Below are 15,860 nucleotides of genomic sequence, written 5' to 3'. Positions count from 1 at the left end.
ATATTTTATCAAAGCGTCCTGGAAGTTCCATGTTTTTCATTCACTTTAATCCAAGTAAGATGTAGCATCCAGCACCATAGGTTAAAGCACCGGATTGATTTGTTTGGGCTAATGCAAAGAAGCAGTACATACAAATACCCAGAAACAGCCTTTCAGTCTAAAAGAAATTACTGTGATTCAGTCCACTGAAAACAAATGCAGCTTTCAGGGGAAAAACCTGCTTGTATAAGCCATTAAGAAGCCTTACGTAAGCACAAACCAAATAAACTGGAGTGGGTTTTTTTGTTTTGTTTTTTTGATTTTCATGTAGGTGATCAGGAAACCAACATGTGACTGTGTGGGAGGTGTGCAGGTTTATCAGCTTGGATAAGTTTGCTGACCTTGGTGAACAGAGATTCTCAGTTCTTTAATTATAAGCCTTTAATGTTTTTTTTCTTCTTTCCCCTCTTTTTTCCCTCCTTGTCTTCTCTGCTGCCTTTAAGATATAATACATTCATTTAGTAAATGGATGGACTGGCAAGCCAGTGCTGGGAAGAAGAAGGAGGGGCTTGAAATGCCCTTGCCAAGTGACATTAGGGGACTAGACTAGCAGTACACTCAAAGCTTTCCGTGTGTGTGTGTGTGTGTGTTATATGTTCGACTTAGGGTACAAAAAGCAAAGATGAAGTTTAACGAAAAAGATGAGGTGGTGTGTAAATGATATGTGGCGCTGCATGCGCACACTTACAGTAGCAGACCCAGAGTCTGACTGTGACTCGAGCCTTGACTATGTGAGACAAGGCCTTTGATGGTATTGATCTGAGTGTTTTCTGTTGCTCCTGGAGCTTAGCTGTGCATCCTTTTTTGGGCCATCCATACAAAGGAGGACAGTCTTCCTCACATTGATCGTGCGTCTGGTCGAGGAGGAAGAAACCCCGACACCACCCGGACCGAGTTTCACTCTTAAATTCAGCTAAAACTGCTTCAGTCTGAGCCAGATTGAAGAAAATAAGCTCATATCTTAAATTAAATATCAACACGTTACAACTGTTGATGCTATCTTACAAAATATGCACGGTTGTATTTTTTCCTGCCGTTAAACTCAAGCTGATATTTTTGGTAAATATAACGACTGATAGCGCTCCCGCTCGTCCTTTAGCGCGAGAATCAGAACACAGCGTTCTCCTCTGCGACACGCCTGTTTTGTTCACTCGTAAGCGTTCCTCGCCCGCTCCCTTTCCTCTCTCCTAGGTTCATTCGTTCCATCTTCCTCTCCTCTTCATCCATACTAATCATGCTCTATTCAGACCATCATGACTCCACTCTCCTCCTCCTCCTCCTCCTGTCCTCCTTCACCCTCGTCCTCCCATCATTTCATCCCCCACCCGCTCCCCCCATCATCAATTGCTGGCTGCTATTGACGACGCTCACTCGGCAACTGTTTCCGAGGCTGTCAATCGATTTGGAGCCGCCATCGACTTGAATCTGCCACCGGTAGCTGCAGTTCTCCTTCTCCTCTATTCTCTCCTCTTCTTCTTCTTCTTCTTCTTTTTTTTAAGCCACTGCGTCAAAAAAAAAAAAAGCAAAGAAGCCATTGTACAGGGTGGGGTGAAGGCACTGAGAGGTGCTAATGTTCCCACAAAGGGAAGCATGTGATTGGTTTAGCGAGACATCGGTCACAGCTAACTGGTCGCTGATAGGTGAGGAGAGCTGAGCGGCGATAAATATGGATGAGGGAGCGATGAAAGGGCCGATGTAAGGAGGACAACTGGAAGGGCCCCCCTGCTCTGAAATAGCTTCGGTCTATGAACAATACACACCACTTTTCACACACACTCTGAAGAGAGAGAAAGCAGGCGGCTTTGGCTATCTTTGTTAGCGTCGCCGCCGTGTCTGCTTCGATTTCTACGCAGACGCCCTGATCACAGCACATATGGAGGCAGTATGCAGGCATTTGATTGGTTCTCCCCAAATCGCTATTCAAACTGAAATTCTGCCGCACGATGTTTGTCTTATCTCAGATAAGCTCTTTCAGGCACGTGATAAATCGGTGGAGGAACCCATTCTCTTTCTATAATTATTTGCCTCCTGCAGGTGTTGCTCTAACGCAGGCGTCTTTTAAGTTTTATAATTTTGTAATTTATTCTCATTTTTGTTGCGAAATTGTTTGCATGTAACCCGAGCCCCTCCGGCATCATTTTTAAATTGAGATGTTGCTTCTCTGCAAACTTCTACGCGGTTGCTGGCACAAAAACAAATGAGAGTATCTGCATGCTGCTGGCGTTTGAATCGTCTCGATGCCTTTAGGGATGTTCGTGTGCGATTTTTTTTGGATATTGACTTCAAACTTTAGATGTAAAAACTTTATGAGACATTAATATGTTCTAAAGCAAGCAATTAAAAAAATGAACGCTCCTTCTGTGCTGCGGAGGTGTCAGCTAAAATGAAGGACGCAGATGCTGGAGTGAAATTAAAGAAAAGGTGAAGCAGAGACATTTCCTCCTGCTCGCCTTCCTCTGTGAGTTCTCTGTGTTTATGAGCGACGATGGCTATCTCTCAGAATGAAGACAGCTGGTCAGAGCCTCACTGCTGGAGTGCTTTACGTCTGTGTGTGTGTGTGTGTGTGTGTGTCTCTGTGTGTGTGTGTGTGTGTGAATGCTTCTTTCCAACAAAAGAGAAGAGGACTGGAGGGGTTGTGTTAGACAAAGCCTGCCCCCCTTAACTGTCCCTGCTTAGAGGAGATGAATATTTTCCAAGTCCCCAGAGCTGTGAACCTCCATACCAGAGCCCCCCTTTCCCTCATCCAAGGCTGTGTTCACACTGCTACACTTAAGATGTTTCCCCCTCATGTGGGTTTCATATTTACATTTGACCCATATTATTTTCTAAAGACAGATTGGGGTATTTGGTACTGATATCTGTCATTATCGTTGGATTTTCAGAAGTTCCCCTAGATATTTAATCTCGTCAGAGTGGAAAAAATATCTAAAGGGGGATTGAGGCCATTGTTGTACTGGAAAATTAGTTGCTGGAAACCAGATTAACCCCTATTTTTATGCTTGACTTAATTCTGATTAAACCCTTCACATAAAGGTATATCAAAAAGTTGTGGCTCCTAAATTATAGACATATTTTAACCATTGAAATAAGTGCCAGAAAATGCATTTTTTTTTAAGTGAGTGTTTAGTGAACCTCCAGATGAAATTAAAAACAAAATAAATTTGACTTTTAATTTGTATCAAATTTGCAACATTCAGTTTATTCCATTACAAATGTTGTGTGATTTATTTATTTTTTTTAGGGAGGAAAAAATCAAACTGATGACGCAGAAATGTCAAAAATCACAAAAACTAATGTATGAAATATGACACACTTAAATAATCTAATTTACATTTGATCTTTTTAATGTTTAAATCCAAGAATTGGTTAAGGAATTAACATTTTCAATTTACTTTTTAAAATCTACTAATACTGATAATTAGAAATTCAGGTTTCTGAAACTGAATTACAGCAAAGCAAAAACATCAAAACGTGTTGAAAAAGATGGAGAGAAAATACTTTTCTTTTAAATAAATGAACATCGATCCTACAATTGAAGAATATAACAGATATATCTATATACTTGAAATCTTTCTATTGTTTTCGTGTTGGTTATATCAGAAAAGAGACATTTTGTTTGAGGGATTTACTGACAAATGTCATTCAGCAGTGTAACATTCATAACTGTGATTCTTCAGATAGAGTATACTCCAATCATGTCATTTCTGTAACAACAAACCTCTTAATTCTGAATCATAACAGGCACTAGTGTGCATTTTCTGAATTTCCAAAGCCTTTGGTCAGGAGCTCTCTACATACTTCCAAAAAATCAGGTTTTTGCATAATATTCATAGCAGAATATGACCAAGTATCAGGGGAGTAGAGCACAAGTGCCAGAAGAAAAGAGCTACCAAACACTTACAAAATAATGAAATGACTAGACATGTAATTTACAAACTAAAACTTCAGTTAAGTGGTGACTTTAAGTGTGCTTGTTTGAGTGAAGCGTTTGAGGAAAAGTAACAGAATACGAGAAAGGCTTTGTGATCTTCAACCTTCCTACCCTGCCTGTGCAGGCCTGTGGACACCAGATCCTGGGATTTGAGCCCCCAATCCCCCAGCATGAAGAGCCTATTCTGGGCCTGGCGGGTCTGCAGGGGCCTTAGCAACAGATTGGACTGTTTACTCATCCAGATATGCCATGGTGATGAAGGATTTATTATTTATACATGTTGAGATTGGCCTTTCTTGACCTGCAGAGCATATGCAGAGATTTTGCACAATTTAATCAGCCCTAGTTTTTCTGTGGCCGCTCGTGCCTCAACATATCTTTTTAAAAAACAAAAAACATGGTACTATTATAGAAATGGACACTGGAGTACAGCCGTGTAGTTCGGCCACATGTAACCTTAGTGTCAGGCCTGCTGGTTCCTTTAATGATGACAAACTTTAGGGGTGTCGTGGGTTATCCACATTTTTATTATATCACACAGTCACACAGAAAAAAGATGCAAGTCTTTCATCAAAAAATCCTTTTGGCTCGTAAAAGAAAGTGTGTGTACTTCCTGTGTGTGTTGTAACTAAACTGCAGAGTGAAAACAAAGACCCTCATCACAGCAACCAGTAGGGAACCCTGTAGTTACTCAGCTGCACATCTACACAAACACACACACACAGACACACACTCACTATTACCTACTTTGTTCTTTAGTAGCCAGTGGTTTAAAGTTTTAATCCCTCCATTTTCTAGCCCAAATGATTTAATTTCCTTTTTAAAACTGTGTGTGTTTGTGGTTTGTGGGTTGTGTTGAGGGAATCCTGTGGGTTCATGAGCACTGGAAGCTTGCAAGTTTACATCATCTGGGGGGAAAAAAACTAAGTACACAATAAAGTAGAAATACTAAACTAATAATACAAAAGATTAAACGGATTATTAGCTGCCATTTTAAGGCGTGTTTTTAACTCCTTCCTATTCAGCTGTTGTGTTATGTACAGTTTGCATAACACAACAGCTGAACGGGAATGAGTTATCAGTGTGAATCAGGGCATCGGAGGAAAAATACGCACATGAGAGTTTACACTTTTGTAAAAATAACTTTAAGGTCTTCGTAGCCTTACATAAACTAAGTGGATCTCTGCGGCTGTGGGGTTAGAGGTATCTGTGGGGGAAAAAGAAATTGTTTTAAATGGCTTACTCTGTCTAAAGCTGAAATGACGCTCTCCTGTTTTGATTGTATATCTCTGTAAAGGAAGCATGACTGGTAGATATTTAATCTTCCGCGGCCAGTATTTGCCATATCAGCCCATTATAGAAATGCTGGATTGTAAGTAAGCAAACTGAGCAGCAACTGAGCATGTGCTCATTTATACAAACTGCTCTGTTCAGTCAAACTGTGGCTACTTGTATCAGTTAATAAGTCAACTCTAACTAAAATGTCATGTGACTTAATGACAGTCCACTTAGAACACCATAAAAATGGTGGAGACTAGGGGTGGGCGATATAAACGATATACGATAGAAACGATATAAATTTGGCCAACGATAGAGATTTTGACTATACCGCTCTATGGCGATAGCGCATGTTGATGATGTCATCAAGCTGCGCCTGTTTTGGTCGAAAGCATCGCAGCGGCTACAACCGATCATCATCTGCAAATTATGCCGACAGTCATAGCAAAGAGATGAAGCACTTTTGAAATATGGGGAAAGCCAAAAACTGCGCTTCCGTAACACTGATTCATTAATGTTGAATTCTCTCGCAGCTGCTCTATTCCCATGTTGTTGCAGTATATTAATAACTAACCTCGTATTGTGGATGAATAATCTCAGTTGTTCTCCTGACTGAAGTTTGGCCCGTGTATAGCATCCTGCTATGCGATTGCATTTGTCCCTGACCACCAGAATCCCTCACGTTCACTTTTATCGAGTGGAAAAAAAGTTGACATTCATCCTCCAGCTTCACTGTGCTAATGTTATGCTAACATAGCTGTGTCGCTAGTTTTTGGTCAAGGAAGATGGATCTTTTAACGTCGCAGTGTGGAATGCGAAAACGGAGGCTTTGAAAACAATGACGCATTTTAGTCATATGATGCAGTCATGTGACCAATTCAACTAAGATGGCCGACGGCATTGTACAGCAGTTGTTTTCTTTGCTCTCAATTTTGACAGCCCTATTAAAGATTAATATTAGTTTGTAAATGCTCCAGATAGCTCCAGATAGAAGACATTTTGCCGCGACATTTCAAGGAGCCGAAAAGTAAATAAACGGCAGACGGAAATGATGCAAGTCAAACCATCTTACGTTTCACGCATGCACAGCACAGGAACGTAGCGTTTTCAGTGGGGAAGAAAATGATTGAAAAAGATAGTGTGGACATGGAGCGTTTTTAGACGAAAATGCTGTTTTCAAATTTATCTGGATTAGTGTAGACGTAGCCTGAGATGACTATTTCGCACCCACAACCCGCCATCATGGCAGATGATTGCCCCTCCCTGGTTCACCTGGAGATTTCTTCTTGTCAAAAGGAAGTTTTTCCTTCCCACTGTCGCCAAGTGCTTGCTCACAGTGCGGCGTCTAATGTTGGGATTCTCTGTGCATTATTTTATGGTCTTCATCTTACACTATGAAGCTCCTTGAGGTGACTGATGTTGTGATTTTGTGCAATATAAATAAAATTGAATTAAATTCAATTGAAATATCAGGGATTGTGTCTTATTTACGTTATGAAAATCCAAGAGTGAAAAGAACTGTGTGAAACTGAGCATTTGGTCATGTTTTATGTGAACCACCAACATACTTTTATCATAAGAAAAGCATACAAGATATCCTGTAAGAGTAAGCATTAAATAATGACTCACTAAATTGTAGAAATGGAAATTAAGGCATACATTACGAGGGATTTTATTGATACCTATACCAAAAAGGATTCTGCTCAAAGTCCCAATTTGTTACTAATTCCCTTTGTGACCACTGAACATTTTTGTTATGAAAAAAAAAGAAAGATTGATAGAATTTATTTTGAGATTTAAAGCTGTATTATTAACTGAACTGCAGGTAAAGAAAAAGTGTAATAAAAATACTTGCATGTGGTTCTGGTGCCAAAGCGTCACTGCCATGACTTTGAAGTCATTGTTGCGCAATGTGTAACAGAGTAAGTTGATGAATTGAATTGAGACATACGGTTTTGATGGAGTTTTGCAACCTGGAGCTGATTCTCAACCAGAACAAGTTCTTGACTCGCGCTCCTATTCGCTGTCTTGCTCATGATTGTTGTTGACAAATGAGAAACAGGAGCACTGAGTGAAATGTTCACCTTCCCCAAATTCAGACCTCTGCACACCTGGGCAGCTGCCGCATAACACTGCTGTTTGACTGCCAAACTCAAGCTGTGTTCAAATAAAGTTTAAACTTATAAACGTCTTGTTTAATCGCTTGCAGCTCTCCCTCGATGACATTAAGGTCGTTACGGTATCCTGAAGTGCAGCCTTTTAGGAACGCCACAGAACACCCCCCGCCGTACTTTCTGATAGATAAAACAGTAAGAACTAATCAGTAACAATCACCACTGCTGTAATTACGGTGTTTATCTTGTTCTTATTTGGACTGAAAGTTTACATGCTCATTATGTTGTCAGCATGAAAGAGGCGCTGCACATGAAGGGGGCCGGGACTCTGTATCTCTGATGATTCTTTATTTCAAAAATTGCACAAAATAGTAGCAGAGAACAATGAGTCTGACATCATGCCGAGACATCGGGTTTTTAAAGCATCCCGACGCTGCCGCGAGTCGCCATTAACCTCAGCAGGTGACTCTGGTTTGATTGGCGTGTTTTTTGGCCTGACTCTGCCATGTAACGCTCCTTCAGCATCATCAGCAAACCCAGTGAGCTTTTAGTGATTTCTAGAAAACCAAACATTTTTCTTTTAGCATTTCTGTTACCTTTTTTTCCGGCGAATAAACAAAACACCCACTAGTAGTGTTTTACCACCGCTTTTTAATTCACTGAGCTTTGAGAGGTTGTAACGCGTGGGTGAGCATTGCGTGACCTCTGCTGGAGTATGAGGTCGACACCGGTAGGTCAGATATGGCCAGGAGAGCCTCCAGCTGCTTGTTATGGTTGAGTAGATGAGTACACAGGATTTTCACCTGTATCTTTGGGATGCAGAGTGACACTGAAGCCAGTGTTGTACTGTTGTACTGTACTAAGACTATAACCAAACTGATCTCTGTGGGCAGGGTCACGCAATGGTGGGAAAACACCAGTACCATGAGATAACTAAATAAATAGTGTGATTTGTTTTGAATCAGGGTTATCGTGCATTTGTGGTTTGCTTTTAGTTTTTACCAGGGAATTATATTTAAACTGTCAAAACGATTTTGTGAAGTCTCGTATGAAAGAGCTTCGTAAGTGCGTACTGAGTCAAAACATCACATCCTTAAGTACAGAGCAGAGTTTAGAGACTAATGTGTCTCGGATGTGGAAGGATCTCTTTATGCCGTGCATTAAGAGCTACGGCTTTGAAAGGCTGAAAGAAAGACAGCGAAAGATGCACAGCTTCTCAAGTTTTTGTCGATGTTTATGTGCTTTAAAAAAGCAGGTAAAACTTGAGGAATGTTCCTAAAACTTTTCCTGTAAACTGTGGTGCAGCGTGGGAGGAGGAGGCAGGTAGCTCTGCACAGATTTCAAGCTTCTTTTTTCATGTCTAGAAGTTCATATTTTTGAAAATTGAGTAACAGCAGTTGTCAAACCTGATAAAAGATTTTTCCAGAAGTGCGATCCAATCCGTGTTATATAACCCTGTTTACCAATCAACACCAGCTCTGCAGTTCTTTTAATGATACAGCTGAGTTCAACAGTATGTCATCAACTTAGTGGGCAGGTTTTGTAAACATGTGCATTGGGTTTATATTTTTTAAAAACAGATTGCTAGTGTGGAAAGCTGCCATTTAGTAGATATAAAACATATCTGTGTGATAATAAATGATGATGACAGTCTAATTTTTAATTTTTTTGTTGGCGATCTTGTTCTATGCATATATAAATAATTTTTTTCTAACTCTTGCCATGGTAACAGGTACAAGTGTTACCTGCAGCAGATACAAATGATGAACGTGAGTCACTCTTATTACGTCCTCTTATACGTGATGAGTCACGTTGCCAAGGTGTGTAGGCTTGTTTATGGGACGTCGGAAACGATCTGTTTGCGGAGGAGGTGATTCTGAGTGTGTGCTTCTGTCTGCTTTGTGATCCTTTGTTGTTTGTGTGTGTAAGGCGTTGTGTGCGTGTGTGTGTGTGTGTGTGTATTTACCAATTCCCCTGCCTTATTAATACGAGCTGGTTATAATTAGCCAGGCTCTATCTAAAGCAGGTCAGTTCAAGGCTTCGTACTCAAAGTGGGTCACTGCAGCACGGAGAGGAGAGGGGAGGACTGGGATTGTGAAAGAGGCAAGCTGAGAAGATACAGGAGGAAGGAAATGATGAGGGGAAGAAGGAAAAGAAAAGATCACTGGAGGGGAGGAGGGATAAACAAAAAAGCGAAGAGGAGGAACCGAAAGACAGTTTTAGGACACGACCATGTGACATTTTCTCGAGCTGAAGATGGCGAGAATAAATGTTACATCATTGTTGTTGCTATTTGCAGCTAATTACTGATACGCAGCTTGCATGCGATTCTCAAGATACGGTTGTTACTAAAAGGAAAATATTAAGACAGACAAGACAAAGTTATGCAACAAGCTCATGTTTGAAATTTGTGTTATGAAACATCTTTCTGTTGTAAGAATCCTGTGGTGAAGCACGTAGTCTGATTAAAAATAGGGAATGTAAGTTTAAAAGGAAACATTTGGGCTGATATGTAGATTATTTTAATGTATTAATATTTAAAAAATAAATATTTTTTTATGGATATATGAACATATAATCTACATATGCCACCATAAATGCAACATTTGACTCTGATCAGCGAAAATGCTTCTGTTCCACATGTGCTGCAGACAGTGCAATGAGTGCTGCAGTAATAAAGCCACTTTCAGTGGCAGAAGATGCTGAACATAAATTACCGCAAGCATGTTTTTCTAAATCTCCTTAAATGTACAACTACAGTATGACTCTGTTCAGTTAATGTGCAGAAATCAGAAGGTTGCAGAAAAAGTTAGTGTTACGGAGATTAATTATTACTGTTTCATTAGCTGGTTCGGGTCTGACCTTTCAACCAAACAGTACTAAACTATAGCCAGACCCACTTTTTTTGGTTTGTTTGCCGTGTTAAACCTGACCTATTTAGATTTATAACTGATCAGGTAATTTTGTGTGAGGTAGCTTTGCTTCTAATAAATATTTCTAAAACTTTAAGAGCTTAGGAGATGCAAGAACGTAAAGGAGAGATGGTACAAGCAGATTATATGCAGATAAATGTAAAGTAGGACAGTACAAGCTAAAGAGACTGATATAGAAGTGAGGATGATTAGTGAGAGATAGGTAGACCATTACTAGCAGGTGTCTTCGTGTTGGACTTTAGTAACCAGTGGTTCTGAGTAGAAGATCCTTTAATAAACACCAAAAATGTTGCCTTGCTAATGCACAACATGGAATTCAGATGGCACAGGATTTCAAATGAAGAGGTGAAACCTCATTCATCTTATTTATTTGGTTGTTAGTAACCAAACCCAAAAGTGGGTAAACTGAGGTAAGGTTGGTTTTGCTCTCCTCTGGATCCATGTGTGAGCTGTCTGCAGTTTGTATTTCATCACCAGCAGAGCTGAGGAAGGGCAGGGGAGTTTCAGGTTTCCTGTCTGTGTGCTCATGCTTTGACTTGGCTGAACACTCAGAGATGAGAACAGAGCCCACCCAGTAACACTACAATCATTTTGCAAACTCACATGGGTTGAAGCACAGGACAAATGATTGAAAAAACCAAAACCAAACAAAGAGATAACATTTTTAGTATCAAAGAAAGAACACCCACTCTGGAAAAAATAGTAGCTGCAAAACTTTAGGGCAACTTTAGGGTGTCAAGTAATCGTTTCTCACTGTTTAACAAAAACAGCAAAGGATTAATTGTAAATCAGGCTTTTAGAAATTTCTGGTAATTAAAATTAACGAATGTATGATGTGACAGATTTACATAAAAATTCAGTAAAGCATCTTAAAGTATGTTGAATGTTGTGTTTCCATAACCGTGTGTGTGGAAGGAGGACGGCAGCAAAGCTGATGTTTCATCATAACTCAAGAAAAATGACAAACTGCGTTCATGGAGACGATATGCAGATACAGTCTAGAATAATATATCACTCAGAGATTACTAAACACTAAAATAACAGTATGCTGTCAGCTTGTATTCTATACAGCGCTGTACTGTATTTTCTTATAGTAAGAAGCCAATCTTCGTTGTTAGAGTAAGCACACTTTTATTAATTAACTTGACAGGGAATTTTCTCACTCCTGATCTCAGCTTCACCTCATTCACAGTGTATGTTTTTTGACTGCATCAGTGTGAACACATAGTCAAATTTGCTGTCTTTACAGTGAAGAATTAAATTACAGAGTAGTCTGCAAATGGATCAGAGCTGCATTTATTCCACATTTATGTAGTATCGAGTTATAGTAATTACCATTATGCCAAAGCCAACATATAAATCATAATTCTTTTCTGAATTATTTCTGACTTGAGACTTACTAACACAGAGTGCCTGAAAAAGTCAGTCGTTTGTTATAATTAGACCAATTTATCTGTCTTTTTAAATGTCACTGAGCCGGGCCCAGCCGCTCAGAGTTGTGAATATTTCCACCCCTGCTGTTTGACCGAAGTGTGTCCAGCTTGTGCATCCAGCACAGTTGAGAGGAGAAGTCTAATGTAATTGTCCAAAGTAAGTGAAAACACGTGTGGATGAAACATGGGTGTTAAAATCATTAGTTTGAGATTATATAACCTCACCTGAAATCTTAAAGGAAAGTTTGAGTCAAAACCAGAATCCATCTGGTGCGATTAGTATTCCTGTCGCTTTCTTGATGTGATTTTTATTGCACCTGTTTAGAGAACGGAAACTTCTTTGCTGTTTTTGCTGTGCGGACTCTTGAAACCTCAGCAAACTTGCAGTGTGTTTCTCCTCAACGACCGCACTTAATCAAACTGAGCAGGGACCTGATCAGCCATATAAACTGCAAACACCTGTGGAGGTCTGCAGGGCACTTTACTAATTACATTTATTTATAGTTAGGTGTCGCAAACGCCTCCTTTCCACTGCTGTTTTGTGTTACAGGGATTTCGTAGGAATTAGAACTATTAAAAGGCACTTCATTTGAGTCAGCGTGACTGCATGGAATAAATCTTCCGTCCAGATAGCTCTCATCTTTATGCCTCATAGTCAGAGCAGGCATTGTAATGTTTTATATGCATGTCCGTGTTTGTACTTCGGCGTCTCCACTTGTGGGTGAAAGACAAAGTAAAGTGCAGTTACAAGGTGCCGTGCCCTTGTGAGAAAGTGCGCCCCTAACAGTAATCCTATTTTAATCTGTCTCTGGAGGATATCTGTCCTGGATTACCAAATATGAAGAATGCTGCTAGGGAGGGAGCACAGACACACTGAATGAGGTAATTTAAAGAGAGAGATGATAGAACAGTTGCTATGGATTCGCAGTCTCATAAAGTCGATATTAAAGACTGAAAAAATAGGATTATATAATCTGGTGAGTGTATTGCTCCTAAATCTAGAACTCTTGGCTTAAATCATTGGCAATTTTATTTATTTTGGTGATACAATCAGTTTATAATTACTGACAGTTATTCCCAAGAGTCATTGTTTTATTGAGTTGGTTTGACATGTCACATGAAACCAAAAATACCTTTATTCCTACTGGAGGCAGCTGGGACGAGCTTTGAGATGATTGATGGTACTCCAATAACAAACATGCGAATATAAATTTATTTGTTTTCTAAAAGCTTCCAAAAACTCTCTGAACAGTTTAGATTAGCACTTTTATATTTTAGAACTAGGAAACATTACTGTGTAAAAATGTACAAAACCAAAGGGAACAAAGAGGTTCTCTTCACAGAATAACTGTGTTGCATTCAGCTTTTATTAAATAGGCACAGTGCAGATAGTACGGAGAGACCAAAAAGAAAGCTGGGGAATGACATTTGGTTTGTATCCAGTTAAGAAAGAAGCCAGGGACTCCCTGCTGATGCTATTCATACCCATGTGGTATGTTTCCTAACCTCTAAGCCAACTGATGTCCCTGAGCAAGTTCTCACACTCTGAGACATGACTCAGAAAGATGCGTTTAATTATATTTGTTTATATATGTTTTTGGAAGCATGTTCAGTGTTACTGTACAAAAATGACATTATTGTCCTAACAGGAAAGAATAAGGAAACAAGTATGAGAATATGCTGTGATCTGCAGCTCTTTAATATGACGTATCTTCATTAAGTAGCTATTAAAGATAATTTATATGACAGTATTATTTTTTATATATCTAAATCTGTTTTTGCTGCCCAAAATGTTGAAAAATATATTTAAAAAGACAAATTGTGATTTAAGAATTTTGCTGGATCTTAATTCTTTTGAGGGCTAATATTTTCTGCTATTTAACACAAATCTCTTGTCTCTACACAAAGCAATAAAGAATCAAGTGTGAGGTAGTGCTACTCTTTAGTTGACCTACAGCATGTAGATACTACTGAAAAGCAAAGGCCCGTGTTTCGCAGAGGAGCAATGGCTTGCTCTTGCTTTTTCTCTCTCATTTCATTGTCAAAGAAGCTGCAGGCTGCATGGAAAAGGTTGAAGGTTCAGGTCAACGTGTCAGTGAACGTATCCCTGCTCTGAATGAACACAAATCGATTAAGGTGTGCTTTGACCTTTTGGTTTATTCCCTTTCTCCTTTACTTTGTGATTTTTCACAAACCCAAAACATTAACTTGAAAATGTCAGACCTTATTAAGTCAATTCAACACACCTGGAGCTGAGGTTGTTTTCGATTCACATGCAAATATAACATTTCTGTGACAACAGACCGCCACTGTGGAGGCTTTGGGTGAAGTACATTTTGGTTTCGTGCCTCGCTTTCTTTCAATAAATTGCACAGAGCCGAACGTGTTCGTGTATGCTCACCTAGATGTTAAAATCCAGTTGCACTCTTGACTAATGATGGTGCTTATCAAATATTTATTAAAGAGCCAGAAATTATTAGTGGATGCTGTTTCTCAGAGTTGCTCTGCAGATTTGATCTGTTAAAAGGAAACAGTGCCTCTCAAGAAACAATCATTTATCATCATTATTGGCACATTTAGCCAGATGTTAAGTGTTAGAGGCAGCCATTAGGCTTACAGAAGGTTAGATCAACATGCCGATGTTTTTAAATAAATTACATGTCAAATATAAAAACACAGGGGGAGGAGCCAAGGCAAAGATATTAAAACTAGGAATAACTATGTGTAGAACTCTAACAGTTTATGAATGATTATTTCCATTAATCAGTGAAGAAAATAAAGATGAAAGAGACGACATCTTCTTTTCATATCCACGGTTTACACTGTATCCCTTGAAGCAGGTGCAGCTCAGTGTAAGCAGGGGAAAATTTATAAATAATAAAATATCTGGATCTGCGCTGGCCCGCTTTGTGTTTGTTTACGTGAGCTTATTTGCACATGTTAATCAGCGCATTTGTGTGACTGTCATGGCAGCCATGTGGTGCTATGCATCCACAGGGCTGCCCATCGTTTGAATCTGTTTAGCTTGAATAACAAAACCGACGTGCAGCGTATTCCACGGCTCTGCCCTCTCCTCGTGCCAAGAGGGTGACGAGGACCAGATTCCTCGGGCCCAACGCTGAAATTAGATCAGACCAATCTGGGGAGAGTGTTTAGAGGCTCGTGCAATCGGACAAACAGAGAATGGGGAGAGATAACACTGGCACGGACTCATCAGATTATAGAAATAATTAGTTGTCATGGATAACAGTCATCATTTGATGTGATTGGGTGGATTTATGCAGCTTTGGGAGCCTTGGATGGTCGCTTAGGAAGGAGCTGAGGAGGAAAGATGAAAGACAAAGAATTCTGCTTTGGCGTAGCGATGCGGCACCAGCTCGCATCTGTTCTGTCAGACTGTGATTACTGACAAACACTTTCCTTCCACTTCACAGTTTACACAAGTGATGCACTGATTGTGAAATCCTGGGCACATAACGATGTCTGAAGTAACGATTTGGCCTGCAAGAAAAATATACAATCAAAAGGCACGCATGAGGGCAAAGGTTTAAAAAGGCTAAATGCATACTGTAGCTTTTTGTAATGTTCTTCTTTTACAGCTTTGTATTAAAACAACATGAGCTGCAGTAGCTGTCTCTGACTTTTCTTTCCTGTTTCCTGTTTCCTGCTGCAGAGGAAGGCGAGTACTTCCTGAAGGTTTTGATTCCCAGCTATGCGGCGGGTTCAATCATTGGGAAGGGAGGTCAGACCATCGTCCAGCTCCAGAAAGAAACTGGCGCCACCATCAAACTGTCCAAATCCAAAGACTTCTACCCCGGTAAGACACCACGACCTCTGCTATATACGGATGAATGATGGAGGAAAATAAAGGAAAATGTCATCAATAAGAATTTACATGATGGGAAAACTTCAAAGTAAATCATCTGAAATAATGACACAAAATATACCACTGTTTGCAGGATTGTCTGAAATGAACTTTTGAGGGGACTTACCTTAAGTTTATTTTTAAACCGGCAGACAAGCATTCGTTTACAGCTTACATTTTATTTTTCTGTTTAAAGTATCGTATTTATTTTCAGTGCAGTTCACTGAGATATAACTCAGAGAAAAAAAACCCTTTGTTAATATGCTG

The 15,860-nt window shown here is 39.7% G+C and overlaps 1 protein-coding gene across 2 annotated transcripts in view; it reads left to right on the top strand.

Annotated features, from left to right (window-relative positions):
• The window catches only part of nova2 (NOVA alternative splicing regulator 2), a 78,514-nt gene that overhangs the window by 5,636 nt on the left and 57,018 nt on the right, over positions 1-15,860 (top strand). For both annotated transcript variants that reach the window (XM_005745008.2, XM_005745007.2), the window contains one exon: positions 15,402-15,545. In XM_005745008.2, the coding sequence (XP_005745065.1) occupies positions 15,402-15,545 (144 nt within the window). The remainder of the gene's footprint in view (positions 1-15,401; positions 15,546-15,860) is intronic.

Source organism: Pundamilia nyererei, unplaced genomic scaffold (genome assembly GCF_000239375.1).
Source record: "Pundamilia nyererei isolate P.nyererei 1_Seehausen unplaced genomic scaffold, PunNye1.0 scaffold00152, whole genome shotgun sequence".
NCBI classification, from domain to species: domain Eukaryota; kingdom Metazoa; phylum Chordata; class Actinopteri; order Cichliformes; family Cichlidae; genus Pundamilia; species Pundamilia nyererei.
This window is presented reverse-complemented; position numbering and strand designations above follow the sequence as displayed.